The sequence below is a fragment of the Dermacentor silvarum genome, chromosome 1, assembly GCF_013339745.2.
Source record: "Dermacentor silvarum isolate Dsil-2018 chromosome 1, BIME_Dsil_1.4, whole genome shotgun sequence".
NCBI lineage: Eukaryota > Metazoa > Arthropoda > Arachnida > Ixodida > Ixodidae > Dermacentor > Dermacentor silvarum.
The window spans coordinates 440,599,764-440,614,068 of record NC_051154.1 but is presented as its reverse complement, the minus strand read 5'-3'; the positions used below and the strand labels follow the sequence as shown (position 1 = coordinate 440,614,068).

Here is a 14,305-nt window from a genome sequence, read left to right as displayed (position 1 = left end):
GGAGGGAGAGTGAGGGATAGCAAGTGGTGTTGTACTCTAGCATCAACTGTGTACTGCACGGTGGCACACGGGCCATCTCTTGAAAGCGATCTGTGTTGGGGGTAGAGTCTAGGCAGTGTAGGTGCGTCAGCGGCTCGTAGCTTTGTGCGTGCTGTGTGTTCTCGGCGCTCGGTTTGCGTTGAAGTGATAAACAGCACAAAGGTCACTTTGCTCGCTGCTGCAGCGGCGCTTTCTTATGCCAGCGTTTGACAACACTTGTCCGTGCTCATGGAGTGTGATGTGTTCATGTTTGCCTGTGGGCACTGACACCGTCCTTGTTACTATTGTTAATAAGCGAATGTTTACAAGTTTATACGGATGATAAAACTACCCTTTCATTGTATAACTGTCTACTAATTTGCTATTGCAATCGATGCTTCAGCTTTCGGGCGAAACTACGACTTTTTTTTCACACGTAAGAACTAAAATAATTATGTGTGCAGTTCAACACTACTCTCATTTCTCAATTTTTCCTTTTTCTCGGCTCTTGCGTTTCCTGGCTCTTAAGTTTTCTTTTTTACAGTCCCGTGAAAAATGTATCAGCGGAGTTCTACTGACCGCTTAAGTCGTAGTCGCTCATTGCCCACCAAACGGTTAGTGCGTACTATTTTTCTTTCTTGTTCTACATGCACAGGCACAAAATCGGCAAAATCTCATGTGTGCAGACGTTCGATTCTCGAATTGCGGTGCCCGGAAGACAGTCATGACGTATTTCCTGCTCATACACTTTTTGCCGATTGCCACGCACAAAAGCATGGCCTTCGAGATTACCTCCCAGTAACGCTGAGAAGCTGCCGGTAGGGGGTGCAGATTCACTGTCGCCGTCGAATTCAATTCAAGTAGTAACCACGCAGAAGTACATTTGATTGCAAAGCACCTTTCTGCCGTCACCGTGAACGTCGCTTTGAGGTTCCGTATAAACCCAAACACTGGCAACATCATTGCCGTGCCACTGTACGCTGTATGTGCGAGTGAAAGCTTGCAAGGGTCAGCCGGCTCAATCTCGCACGCGCGAGGGAGAAAGGCGTGGGGCGAAAGCGCGCTTCTGCACGGCGAGGGAGGCAAGGAAGGAAGGAGTGTACTGCGGCGATGGCCGCCGTATGTTGAAAGCGATCTGCGACGTGGAAAAAGTGTGCGCCCCCGTGGGCCTCATCTTCAAAGCGATCTGCAGACAAAGGGCAACTACTGCCGGTAGCTTCATATGCTCTGTCCTTTCGACGTCTAGTTCGCGTTGAAGCGATAGACGGCACGCTCGCTGCTGCTGCTGTGCCTCCTCACTCCAGCATTTTATGAGCGAATTTCCGCGGTCATCGGCCAATATGTGTTCATGTTTACCTGTGCACGTGTTACAGCTTGCTTGATAATTTAGTTAGTAAGCAGGGCCTCATGGACAAGCTAGCTCGCTGCCTTATCGAGTTCGAAGATGCTGTCGTCATGGCAACCACCACGTACCTGCCATACCCGGTGTGGCGGGTATGTGGTGGTTTTCACGGTGGTAAAGCATGTGATGGTTGCATTCTTTTCCTCTGTGGTTTCTGCCATCCTCTATAGTAACACTATGAATCTCATGTTGTACCTGCACATTAAATTTTTTTGCTATCAGTGATGGCTGACAGCCAACAGCAGGAGTACAAGAAGCACCAGCAAGTGCGTTTTGCTGCAAGTACTTCAAGCACTACACAATGAAATTTTCATGCATTGTGGAGTAAAAAAAAGTTGCAGTTTCGCCCGATAGGCGAAGCGTCGATTGCGACAACAAACTAGTGGACAGCAATACGAAGTAAGGACAATAGTTTAATCGGCCGTGTAAACTTGTAAGCATAGGCATACTAACTAAATTAACAAGCATGGCGTCGCGTGCAAGAGCAAACATAAACGCATCTCACTCGATGACAGCGGAAACTCGCTGTCAAAGAGCTGTAGTGTGAGGAAGTACGGCGGCAGCAGCGGGCGAATTGACCTTCGTCCCGCCGCTCGCATCCACGCCAACTAAGCTGTGGAAACACACTGCAGGGAGGAAGGACTCTGCCCCCGTTGCAGATGGCTTTCATGATACAGCTGCCTGGGCGGGAGCGTGCGGTATAGTACGTGGCCTCCCCCCTCCCTACCCTCCCCCCGGAGCCTTGCAGCCCAGAAGGCGCGCTCGGGCGGCGCTGAGTAAAACGCGATCCGCCTCCCCCCACCCTACCCTCCCTCTGGAGCGTTGTGCGTGACTGGAAGACGGCACGCTTCCTTCCCACTTCTCGCCCTTGCGTGCGTGACATTGGGCCGCAATCGCCGGCTCACCCTCGCATGCCTTCACTTGCACAAGAGCATAAGGCGTGCAAATGGCACGCAGCAACGATTTTATCACCCATGGACTTTATACAGAACCTCAGAGCGACAGCAATAAAAACGGCAGTAACTTTTCATTCTGTGCCGTGGGAATCGTGCAAGGCAAGAGGAAGGGTGGCACTTACATTAATACGAAAAAAAGAATGGAAGAAAGCTTGAGAGTCATTTATACTTCCAAAAGAAGCAGCAGTGGCAGGGGCAATGCTTTTCCTAAATGTCATGGGGGTGTAATCTACACAGTGTTTGTTTACAAAATTTTTATCAGCATATTGCATATTAGACTTGACTGAGGCACCTTTAATGTTGCAGAGCAATGTAGCTGCACGAAAGCGAGGGCAAAATAGCAAAATTGGAAAACATTGCCAGGAATGCATCGTGAATGCCTTGGTAGCGGCATTCTCGCTCTCCGCATTAGTGTTACTAACAATACCAACTTGCAGCAGAATCCACCTTTACTTGAACATTGTCAGGTTTGCTACCTGTATACCTCTTCTTGTGTGTCCCTGCCCCAATGTGGAGCCGCAGGCCAGAACTGTGCTTCTCAGGCTGACCTCTCCGCCTTATCAAATTCTCATTGCCCTTCTATGCACCGGCATCTCGTGAGCCTGCAACATCAGTGGGTAATAAGTGCAGTGTAGTGTCCTGTCGCACATGCCGAACTCAGATTTATAACCCAAGGGGAGAAGAGGGACAAAGAATTACTGGTAACAGAAGGGGGTGTGAGGGGTTGACCTCACCTTCCCACCCCCTGTTCCTCAGGAGTCATGCTGAATACACCAGTTCTGATCGTATCATGGACATGGAAGCGAGGCAGCATTTAGCTTAGTAATTCCAGAGTCCTTTAGTACTCTTCTACTGGTCAAGAAACTTCAGGCTAAGTTTGATGTAGGGATAGAAGCTGCCGCTAGTGCTGCCACTACAGATGAGGAGTCTATGGTCGCCGGTGTCATCTACTTGATTTGTCGGTTTATAATAGCTTAAATGGGTTTAGGCCTTGTTACACTAGGCTGACACGATGCCTATTTTGGTCTGCTGACTTCCTGCGACACCTGTGTTGTACCGACGGCAGTGTCGGCTGGAATGGAGTCATCGGCAGACAAGTCATACGATATCGGTGTCCCACTGCAACGACACAGCGGCCTGCCACACCAACGCGGCCATTGTATAATTTTCACGGCTGGTTTCTATACAGTGCTGCTCGCTTTTTTTGTTTTACTCAATCTCAAGTAGACATTTCGCATATTCGCTGCAAGGAAGGCTGTTAGAGCTCAACTTTCCGCGTTTGAATACTTATTTACCCAAGCAGTGCATTTATTTACACGGGCATGTATGAGCTGCATCATATGAGCAGCCAGGCCCTTGAGGAGCGTCTTTGAAACTGGCAACTTGGAGATGGGGGCTGTTATTCATAGCTGGGGGCTCTCATTTTTCGTACTTTTCATCGTGCATGCAGTGTGCTCGATTAAGTATCGTTAAAGGAAACTGTGCACATGAGCACTCACTTGGAGAGCACGTAGCTTTCCCGCGAAAACGTTTATGCCTGCTGCAGGGGTGCAACAGCTGCGCAATTGCGCCATTTTGATGCAATTTCGTATTTTTGCGTGGAGCTGCGCGAAAACCGTGATATATGTTGAAATTGCGCCACGCTGTGCCAAAACGCCCGACCAGTCGCGAAATTTCTCGGTTGCGCTAGTTTTAGCAGGAAACAAAGGTGGCGTTGGCAACCTGCAGCTTGGACATCGCCATCCAATCCAGTAGTGCAGACGAGATCCAAACACATGCCCAGCCGAGACGTTGGCATGTTTGGTGGTGGGCGCCGAAGAATATTTTTGCTGCTGGTTGCAGTGCGGGGTGTTGTATATGCAGTAAAATCTCGAGGAGACATGGAGTGCACATTGCTTGCAGTAACGAAAGCAGTTCGCCATTGCTGCATTGACTCAACAAGATCCTCGCCGTATCCGTGCATGCAGTCACGAGCGGAGCGGGTACAAATACAGTAAAATCTCGGTGATACGAATCTCGCAGGGTCGAGGGAAATATTCGTATCACCTGAAATTCGTATCATAAAAACGTACACAATATCAAGAAAAATGAATTTATTATTACCGGAAAAGATTTCTAATAGTAGAACCCCATTGATACCTTCCTCGCTGCTGCGTTTTCCCAGCTGCTACGTCGCGTTTTCGCGGTCCCAACCTTAATCTCATTGACTTCCATGTATAGTCGAATCTCGATAATTCGAAATCGAAGGGGCCCAAAAATTGGTTAGAATTAAAAGAATGACTTATTTTTGAAATATTCATGCACCAGAGCACAACGTACGAATGGTGCGATTCGTGAAATATCGCGGCGCGCAAGCACATATCAAGCGAGGGCCACGAAACTGCCCGCGTCGGCCAACGCTCGTTTCGCGATAACGGCACAAAACTAAACTTCAGGGAGCGGGCGGCGCAGGCACGGTGAGAGAGAGATTGTGGTTGTGAAGAGGAAGAGGCGACACTGCGACGGGCGGGCGCAGGGACCGTCGCAGGTGAGGTTCCTAGGAGGGCGGCAGGGAAGCAGATTTGGCCTTGGCAACTCTGTCGCTTTGGTGGCTCCCCTCGCCCTCCCTCTCAACACCCTCGTAGCCCCCTCACCTTCGACTGTCTCCGTGCGCGTCTGCTGGCCTGGCACCAGCTCCCTGAAGTTTCGTTTTCTGCCGTTGAAGCGAGCGTTGGCCCGACTGGGCCTCCGCCGTTTCTTCCCTCTGTGCTGCAGCCACAGCGTTGGCTGAGACGTCAGCATGTACACGCGTGTTCCGGTGCCATGCAGAAATGGCGACCTTGCCGTGACGCTGCGGTTCTTTTTTTTTTTTCTCTGCGCGGCGTTGAGGGGTCTCACCTAAGCTTTTGCTTTGTCGGAGCAATGCCGGTCGGAGGCGTTGCCACGTGATTTGGCACACTGCTGAGAGCATTGTCGGTGCGCGGTATAATCGAAATAACCCTCGCAAATGCTTTCGCGTTCGAATAACTGGGCGTTCCCCGTGATACTTCGCCAATCTATAATGTTCCTGCATGTTATGTTGCGTTTGAATGTGGTGGTGCAGCCAGCTTGTACATTGCATAAAAACCGGCACGTTGCAGATACGCACCCGCGCGGGTGCCGTATCCTGAAAGCGATGTGCGACATGCGCAAAGTGTGCGCCCGCGCGGACCTTATCGTCAAAAGGATCTGCAATGTTGACAAAGTGCGCCTAGTGCCAGAGCTTCGTATGCGCTGTGCCTTCGACGTGTAGCTCGCGTTGAAGCGAGACAGTGCAAAGGTCAATTCGCTCGCTGCTGCTGCGCTTCCGTTGCTTCACCTTTCGGGCAGAAACTGCGGCTTTTTTATTTCTCTTTTTTTTTTTCCACGGTCCCCTGAAAAACGTATCGACGGGACGTTTTCTTCTTGCCCAAATCGTGAACGATCGCCTTCTGAAAGGCATATAAGTGCGCGCATGTGATCTTGGGAATGTTTTCGCAAGCCACTGAACGCCTGAGCACGTCGAGTGCAGGGAGCGTTTTGACCATCGGGGCTGCGCCTCGGTCGTCGTTGCTGCAGCGGACCTCGTCTATTACTCGCTAAGCATCGGCTAGGCTGTGATGTGGTTCAGTCCGCTCGGCGTGGGGACCAATGAGAGATTGCGCAGGATCACGCTATAGATCCCGCCGAGATCCTGCGGTGCCGGCTTGTCTGTGCCGGTCACCCTGCTGGCTCGGCCACCAGCACTGTTGCTCACGCATTCGTAAGATCCGTAGTGGCGCGCCAACACGTTTGTAACAACCAATTTTTTTTTCGTATTGTTAATAATGTATTTCGGCCAACGAATTCGTATCACACCGAAATTCGTACCAGCCGGGTTCGTATCACCGGGGTTTTACTGTACTTTATGGGAAAATCGCTTGTACGGTACAGCAAGCGACCCGGCACTGACGGCGTGAGCTTTGTAGGCGACGCAATGCACAAAACTAGCAAGGGTTTGGTTCTACATGGCAACAGGCACCGCGTTCCAATGAAACGGTGCTGATTTTCACTAGACACTGCGGAAACGCCAAAAGATTGTCAAACAGTCGCTGCGTGTTTCGTCTACTGCCGGAACGCCGCGACACATCGTCAGCAAAAAAAAAACGAAAGGGAACCACTCGCGAGGAAATGCATGTGTACTTTCAACATGGTTGGCGGAAAAAGTTGCATGCAGTGCGCTGCTGGGGCGCGATCGAGGTCGTTGTTCGGAACGCGCGTTCAATTTCGCCGGGCGCGGCCTATGTCAACCGTGCACAGCGAAACTCAATGCACGCTCCGAACAACGATCTCTGATCGCACCCCTGCCCTCGCCTATGCTGCTAATGTAAATTACCGTATATACTCTCGTAATTCACTTTTTTCCCCCCCAGAAATCCAATGCAAACTGGGGGGTTTGTTTATTTTGCTGGGTAAATTTTATGGCGTTTTATGAGTAAGCGTTTTTTGGGGAAACTGCTTCAAATTTGGGATTTAGTGCTCCAAAACGGGAGTTTTTTTTTCCGTAAGCTGCTCCAAATTTGGATTTTCCTGCTCCAAAAATTGCTCTAAATCTTATTTTGGCTGTTGCACCACTGCTGCTGTGTACAGTCGAAGCCACTTATAACAATATTCAAGTGGCAAAAAAATTCCATTGTTATAAATGATATTTGTTATGATTGCGTTGCAGAAAAAAAGCAGAGGGGACACACATTCAAACATTTTATGACAGGAGGGAAACTCAATTATAGTATTACTGGTTTTAGCAATACTCGGACGTAACAATGAGCAGCTGTTACAATGTGAACTTTTGTGTGTGTTCTATGGTAAAATAAATTGCTTACTACAATGTTCCCATGCTGCATTATTGGCTATAACAATTAAATCTGGCTACTGGGTGTCTGCACCGAAAAGAAAAATGCAAAATTCAGAAGAAGACAAAAGTGTCAGCTGCTTCGCCACACCCAACTTTGTGTTGTGCACCCCCACATGGCATGCCTTCGTAGCCCCCCTCCTGTCTTTCTTCCACCCTCTTGATGTCGGCGAGATTGTGGAAGGGAGACAGAAGAGGGGCTTGCAAGGCCAGCGATGTGATACGACAAAGGCGTGACGTACAGGGCACGCAGCACAAAAACTGTTGCGACGAAGCGGCTTGCGTCCTTTATGTTTATTTTGGTGCACACACCCATAGCCAAATTTAATTTTTTAACCGATAATGTTGCATGGGAGCATTGTAGTAAGCAATTTATTTTACCATAGAACACATACAAATGTTTAAGGTGCATCGGCTGCTTATTGTTATATCCGATATATTGTTAGAACCGGTATGGTTATAAAGGGGTTCAACTCTACTCGCATAATAACTGAGCGAGGCGTGCTGCAGTATTATGGGTGCAGTCACTTAATTTCTTGTTGCCCATTTGCCATAAGATGCAAACAAATGTGTCAGCATAATACCACGACCTCCTCTGTAGGTCGTAAACAGTACATATAAAGGTACAGCTACACTCGAACCTCGTTATAACGAAATAATGGATATAGCGAAGTAAATTAAATTCCCCTTGTTCCTATAGAGATCCATGTATTTAAAACCTCACTTTAACGAAGTGAAATTGCCCTGCCAATGGACATAACAAACTAGATTTGTCTCTGAAACCAAAACATACCCGACCGTGAGTTGATAGGTTTCTGCGTAGTTTGGCACTTATTTGCCACGGCAGTTCATAACTCCCGCATCGAGCAACACTAGTCTTTCTCACCGCCGTGCGCATCTGCACACAAGCAGCAGCTCATCATCGCACTTCTCCACTGACCTCTATCTCTTGCGCATGCCTGGCTGTGCAAGCTGCGCCACGCTGCACGACTACACATGGCAGTGCAAAAGATTAGTGTATTCACTTTATGTTAGTCTATGTTGCGTCGCGTAGGCAACTGTAGCTGGGTCTGACCTCTGAAATCTTCCTGGCGCAATCTCGGAGGTCACGCCCAGGCCATGCATTCACTTCTCCTGCTCCTTGCCCTCTAGCGCACGGCGCAAGCTGGCAGCTGGGCGTGGCCTCCAAGATCGCATTGGCATCGATGCAATCTTGGAGGCCATGAGCCTAGCCAGCACAGCTAATATCGCTTGCCTCCTCGATCACACAGCGGAGTGCTGTGTTGTGTGCCACTGCGACGAGCCAAGTGGAAAGCAAATGCAGAAAGACCATCACAATGGAACCGAAGGCAGCTATCTAAAGGCTGTCCCGACAGGTACTAACAAGTCTTGTGTTGCACACGCCAAAGATTCTTTGTTGTTTTACTCAAATATCATCACATGCATGGTCGTGTAGCAGTTCCGCGGGCTGCAAAGCCGTTTTGTTATTTCCATGTTTACAATTGTGCACCCCATTTGGCATATATTGCAGTAAATGGCGGATATAAAGTAGCGGATATAACAAAGTAATTTTGGCTCCCCCTTCAATTTTGTTTTAACGAGTTTCGAGTGTACATGTAGCGACATTCCATTCATGGAAGCACCGTTGAGGGCGACTAGCAGCCTTCCATTGAGAAAGACGATGTACCGAGGCTGGTACTTCGTCGTGTTGGTGCTTCCCACTTTTGTGTGCGCACCATACAACATTTCAAATCGCTATGGCCAGAACTGAACTACAGCTTAGACCACTTATAACAACCATTTGTGGGGCAGAACTGGCTACAACGTGGCCTTTTCTGACTACCCTTTTACCCTCCCATAGAACTCCATGTATACACATGCCGCTTACATTGCAGCCGCGTGCGACGAAATACCGGTTATAATGTGGCTTCCGCAGGAAAATCCCACCGACAAGTGCAGTAGCGAGCACGCTTCTCAACGAAGTGTGCCCGCCGGTGCGAAAGGAGAGCAACGAGGTTGATTTGGAGAAGGAACATGAGATGCAGAGCGAACGAACAAATTAAAAAAAAGCGGCGGCAGCGCAATGCAGGGGTGCCGTGGTTGCCTAGGAGACACAGAAGCCTTTTGCTCAGCTGCTTATCAGCTGTGCGCTTTGCACTGAGCGCAGCTTCAGCTGCGATGTACACCCGTCGCGATACCGTGAAGTGCAGATACCGCGCGTGCGACACTGTCAGTTTAAGCAGTGTTCTGCAAATTTAGTTTGGAACTATTAGGCTTTATGTGCACGGGTAAGCGTCTGCCGTTCATACCAGTATGCGCACATACAAACTCTGCAGGCATTCCTAGTAGTTGCCGCGGCTGATCGACCGAGGAACCAAACTCCGCTTCGTATTCGTTGCTGTCAGTTCAAAAGGCCATTCGGCAAATAGCTGGTGTACCTTATAATGCACGCACAAAGGAGCTTTTCATTCGGTTCAATCTAATTTCAATTCCTAATTTTTACTTGTACATTCTGCTATTAGGTATAAACAAAGCTTACAGAATAATGAACAGACGTTACTTTTTCTGGCAGAATTAAAAACCAGGACACCTGTGCATGCCATGCGTAACACTGATTGCTGGGAAGTGCCTTTTTGCAGAAATAAATATGGTGAGTTTTGGTAAACTTATTTTGTCAACAAAGCATTGACATTACTAACCTTAGAAAGTCTGATTTGCACAGTTGGTTTGTGTTGGTAAAATGAGAACACTTGATCAGGACTTTGTCACATTGACTGCTATGGAATGTATTTTTATGCATTCTGTTTGTTTCATTTCAAAGTTGTATGTTTGCTTTTATGATGCCCATAGTAATGCTGTATGACTGTTGTATGCATCTGTTCCTTATATTTAACACATTATGGGCATTGTGTACGCTAGATAGATGTGTGTATGTGTATGTATTATACATACAATTGAATCTCGATAATTTGAACTTGAAGGGGCCCGAATATTTGTTTGAATTAAAAGAAATTCGAATTAAAAGAAGGACGTATTTCGGAAATATTCGTGCATTACAGCACGATGCACGAACAGTGCGAGTCGTGAAATATCACGGCACACAAGTGCATAGCGAGTGCGGGCCACGAAACTGCCCACGCCAGCAAACGCTTGCTTCCGGATAACGGCAGAAAACGAAACTTCAGGGAGCGGGCGGCGCTGGCACGGCGACGGGTGCGCGCGTAGACCGTCGAAGGTGAGGGAGGAGGGCGGCATGGAAGCGGATTTGGCCTCGGCAACTCCGCAGCTTCGGTGGCAGTGGCATTCGGTGGCTCCCCTCGCCCTCCCTCTCAACTCCTTCGTAGCTCCCTCACCTTCGACTGTCTCTGCGCGCCCGCCGCCGTGCCGGCGCCGCTTAGCTCGCTCCCTGAAGTTTTGTTTTCTGCCGTTATTGGGAAGCAAGCGTTTGCCGGCGTGGGCAGTTTCGTTGACCGGACTGGGCCTCCGCTGCTGCTTCCCTCTACGCTGCAGCCGCAGCGTGCAAGGTCAACACGTGACTAGAAAATAGAGAAAGCATAAAGGAGAAGGGTTCACTGCCATCTCCGTGTAGCTTAGACGTCGGCAGTAGAGTGTAGTAGAATACTAGAATACGGTTGTCTAGTACACTCTAGTCGGCACATACACGCGTGTTCCGGCGTGACGCAGAAACGGCAACCTTGCCATTTGAGAGAGGGTGAAATTTCCGCCGCGGGTGTCTGTTTTTTTTTTTTTTTTTCGCCTTCCTTCGCGCGCGGCCTTGAGGGGTTTCTCCTCAACTTTTGCTCTATGGCGGTGTCAGAGCAATGCCGGTCGGAGGCGCCGCCGCGTGATTTGGCGCACTGCTAAGAGCATTGTCGGTGTGCAGTATGTTCAAATTAACCGTCGCAAATGCTTTCGCGTTCGAATTACCGGCTGTTTTCGTCCATTGAAATACACGCAACTTTGACGGGACCACAGCGTCAGTTCCAATAAACCGGCACTTCGAATTAAGCGTGTTCGAATTAATGAGATTCGACTGTACATACGTGTGTGTTCTATATGCTTTTATTTTTTATTTCCTCGTTGCTACTTGTGTAGCTTTTAAAGTATGCACAGTATAAATAGGGTACATGTGCAAATAATAGATTCATTTTTGTTTTGCATTTTCTTTGAACGTCTATACTGTCTTGAATCTGAAATCTGTCTGCTTGTTGTATAAGGGGGTCCGAATCTATCAAGAGGAAAAATTTTCACTTTTTGTTCGGGCCTTCCTCCATTCTTCTGGGAATAAATTTAACGAAAGTGAGGGCACGGGCAACACTTGAATGGCGGCAACTTGGTCCATGGTTGCCATGTTTTTGACACTGTGCATACGCCAATCAGTCCAAGAGATTGGATGAGACACTGTACTGCACCTGAAATTTCGGTCGCCATCGTTGTTTTTAAAAAAAATTGTTATTACCTTGTCTGCTTCATGCAAAGACTACGGATACTTGACATTAACCTTTCAACATTCGTAAGTTTAAACAGATGCAAAACTCCCTGTCACACGCTTCGATTCTCGTATGCACACGGCTGCTTTGTCTGCATGTGTGTTTTGAATATGTGCAGGCCTTGAAAATCGTTGGTTTGGTTGCGGTGCAGTACAGCTTGTAGTGCCGATATTCGCGACTCCGGCAACTTAGGTTATAAGTGGTCTACACTATAAAAGCAGTTTGCTTTGTCCTAATTGCTCATCTTTTAGTTCTGATCTCCCAGTAGTGGGTGCAAGAACTCGTTAGCTGAGCTAATTAAAAAGATCAACGCGAAATAAACAAAAGGAAAGCTCCAGCCAAAATTAATTTTAAAAACAACGTTTCGAACCTCGACTAGCAGCACACCGGCTAATGTCTCGCTGACGCCTTGAACGTATGGTATCAAGACATAGCCCTGTTGCCGGGGTGGTTCGGCAGCCCTAGTCTTCCTTTCATTCTCGTTCTGTCGGCTGAGGGCATGGTGAATTGCCCGCAAAAGATTACTCGCACCGAATGCCCCGCGTCGTATATTTGCGAGACTAAAAACTTCCCGGGAAGAATTCGACAGCACAAGAATGACCTTGGCCACCTGAACAGAGAATGCAGTGCTCTGGAAAAACAGTGTAAGCTCTTTGATCACCAGATAATCCCCGAAGGCGCTGTCGTCTTGAAGAGAGAAAACAACCATCGGCAGCTCCTTTTGGAATCCTGGCACATTTAGAAGACACCGGGTAACTGTCATGAGTAAGAGCCCTGCATAGTTGTTGCTGCCTTGCAGTCAGTCCTTCAACTTGTTCGCCTCCGAAGCCTGTATAACCCGGTCGCCGTTGCTGACGTGGCAGGGAGGCTCGATGGATTAGGCCTAATGATGTCCTCGCCCGTTGCTTCCGTCTAGCTCTCTTCTCCAATGCCAACGTGGCGTTCCGGGGATTATCGAACGCACTGGTCTGCCTGTCAGGCCGCTCTACTTCGCTAACGTGCCTAATTTCCATCTTTTCCTCTGCCTCATTCTCTTTCATTTTCGATGCCTGTGCTCTCTCTTGTAGCATCCTTATTCCTCTCTCTAGAAACTGTTCTCTTTCTTCGTAGTCTTTCTTAGCTGCAGCACGTTCTGCTAATGGAGCTGCTTCACTTACTCGATACCAGCTTAGGGCGCTAGCCCACTCATTCCTTGCGCAGCCTTGCCCGACCGCTTTTCTCTCAACGCTATGCAAACATGCATCTAAATCGCCTCTACTCTCATCAGACGGAGCCATCAATTTCATGGGGCAAATATGTTTGGCCTGGGAGAAGTAGAGTCGGATGACGCCGACCTGGGGGAAATCGACCCCTCGCGAGATCTATCCTGGCAGGCTCGCCAATATTTTGTCACCTTCTACTTGGTTGGGAGCCGGAGAGTTGAGTACATGCGCTACTCTCAATGGAGGAGAGACACGACCATAGGTCTGCGCACTCACTCATGAGTGCACTCACTCACACTCACTCGCACTCATTTCAAAGGCGTGAGTGCGATTGAGTGCCACTGAGTGTGAGTGCAGGTGAATGCGAATGCAGGTGAGTGCAAGTGAGTGCCAGTGAGTGTGAGTGCGAGTGAGTGCCTGTGAGTGTGAGTGCAGGTGAGTGCGAGTGAGTGCCTGTGAGTGCGAGTGGAAGTGACTGCGAGTGCGAGTGAGTGACTGTGAGTGGAAGTGAGTGCGAGTGCGCGTGATTGCCAGTGAGTGCCAGTGCGAGTGAGTGCCAGTGAGTGTGAGTGCGAGTGAGTGCCGGTGAATGTGAGTGGTGGTGAGTGTGAGTGAGTGCCAGTGAGTGGAGGTGAGTGCCAGTGAGTGTGAGTGGAGGTGAGAGCCAATGAGTGAGTGGAAGTGAGTGTGAACGTGGTGAGTGAGTGTGAGTAGAGATGAGTGAACGTGACTGAGTGCTGTGTGAGTGGAGCTTAGTGTGAACGTGACTGAGTGCTGTGAGTGTGAACGGGGTGAGTGCTTCTGGGTGTGTAGAGGTGAGTGTGAACTTGAGTGTGAGTGCAGGTGAATGTGAACATGAGTGAGTGGTTGTGAGTGGAAGTGAGTGTGAACGTGGTGAGTGCTTGAACGATAAGCACAGGTCATATCAGTTCACCTTGCTTGCGGAAAAATGGAGGCGCGTTATGTGCACAAGCTCACTCGCGGTGATGACTTATCGCACTAGCAGATTGTGCACGCCAAAATGGAAACCACTCGCTAAGGTTGTAATAATCCAAGGATCAGGCATGAGTGAGACAATGTATAATGAGATGAGCGCATATATTATATTGCAGTAGCAATTATATGGACACTCCAAGCGAATTTCTGCCGTGGTTGTGGACGTCGTTGTAAGGCTCTGTGTAAAGTCCAAACACGCTAAAATCGTCGCAACGTGCCGGCGGTACGCTGCGTGTGCGAGTGCAAGCTTGCAAGGGTCAGGCGACACTTGCTGCTCAATCTCACGCGTGCAAGAAGGAAAAGGCAGGGCGGAAGCACCCTGCTTCTGTCGCGCGTCAGGCCACGGTGTAAGA

At 49.0% G+C, this 14,305-nt stretch overlaps 1 protein-coding gene across 12 annotated transcripts in view; it reads left to right on the top strand.

The window, feature by feature from the left end:
• LOC119437723 (uncharacterized) overlaps window positions 1–14,305 on the top strand; it is a 108,717-nt gene that overhangs the window by 21,426 nt on the left and 72,986 nt on the right. For 11 of the 12 annotated variants that reach the window (XM_049660808.1, XM_049660806.1, XM_049660807.1 and 8 more), the window contains exon 4: window positions 9,837–9,914. The exons of the other annotated variant lie outside the window; for it this stretch is intronic. In XM_049660808.1, coding sequence (XP_049516765.1) covers window positions 9,837–9,914 — 78 coding nt within the window. The remainder of the gene's footprint in view (window positions 1–9,836; window positions 9,915–14,305) is intronic. 12 annotated transcript variants of the gene reach the window in all.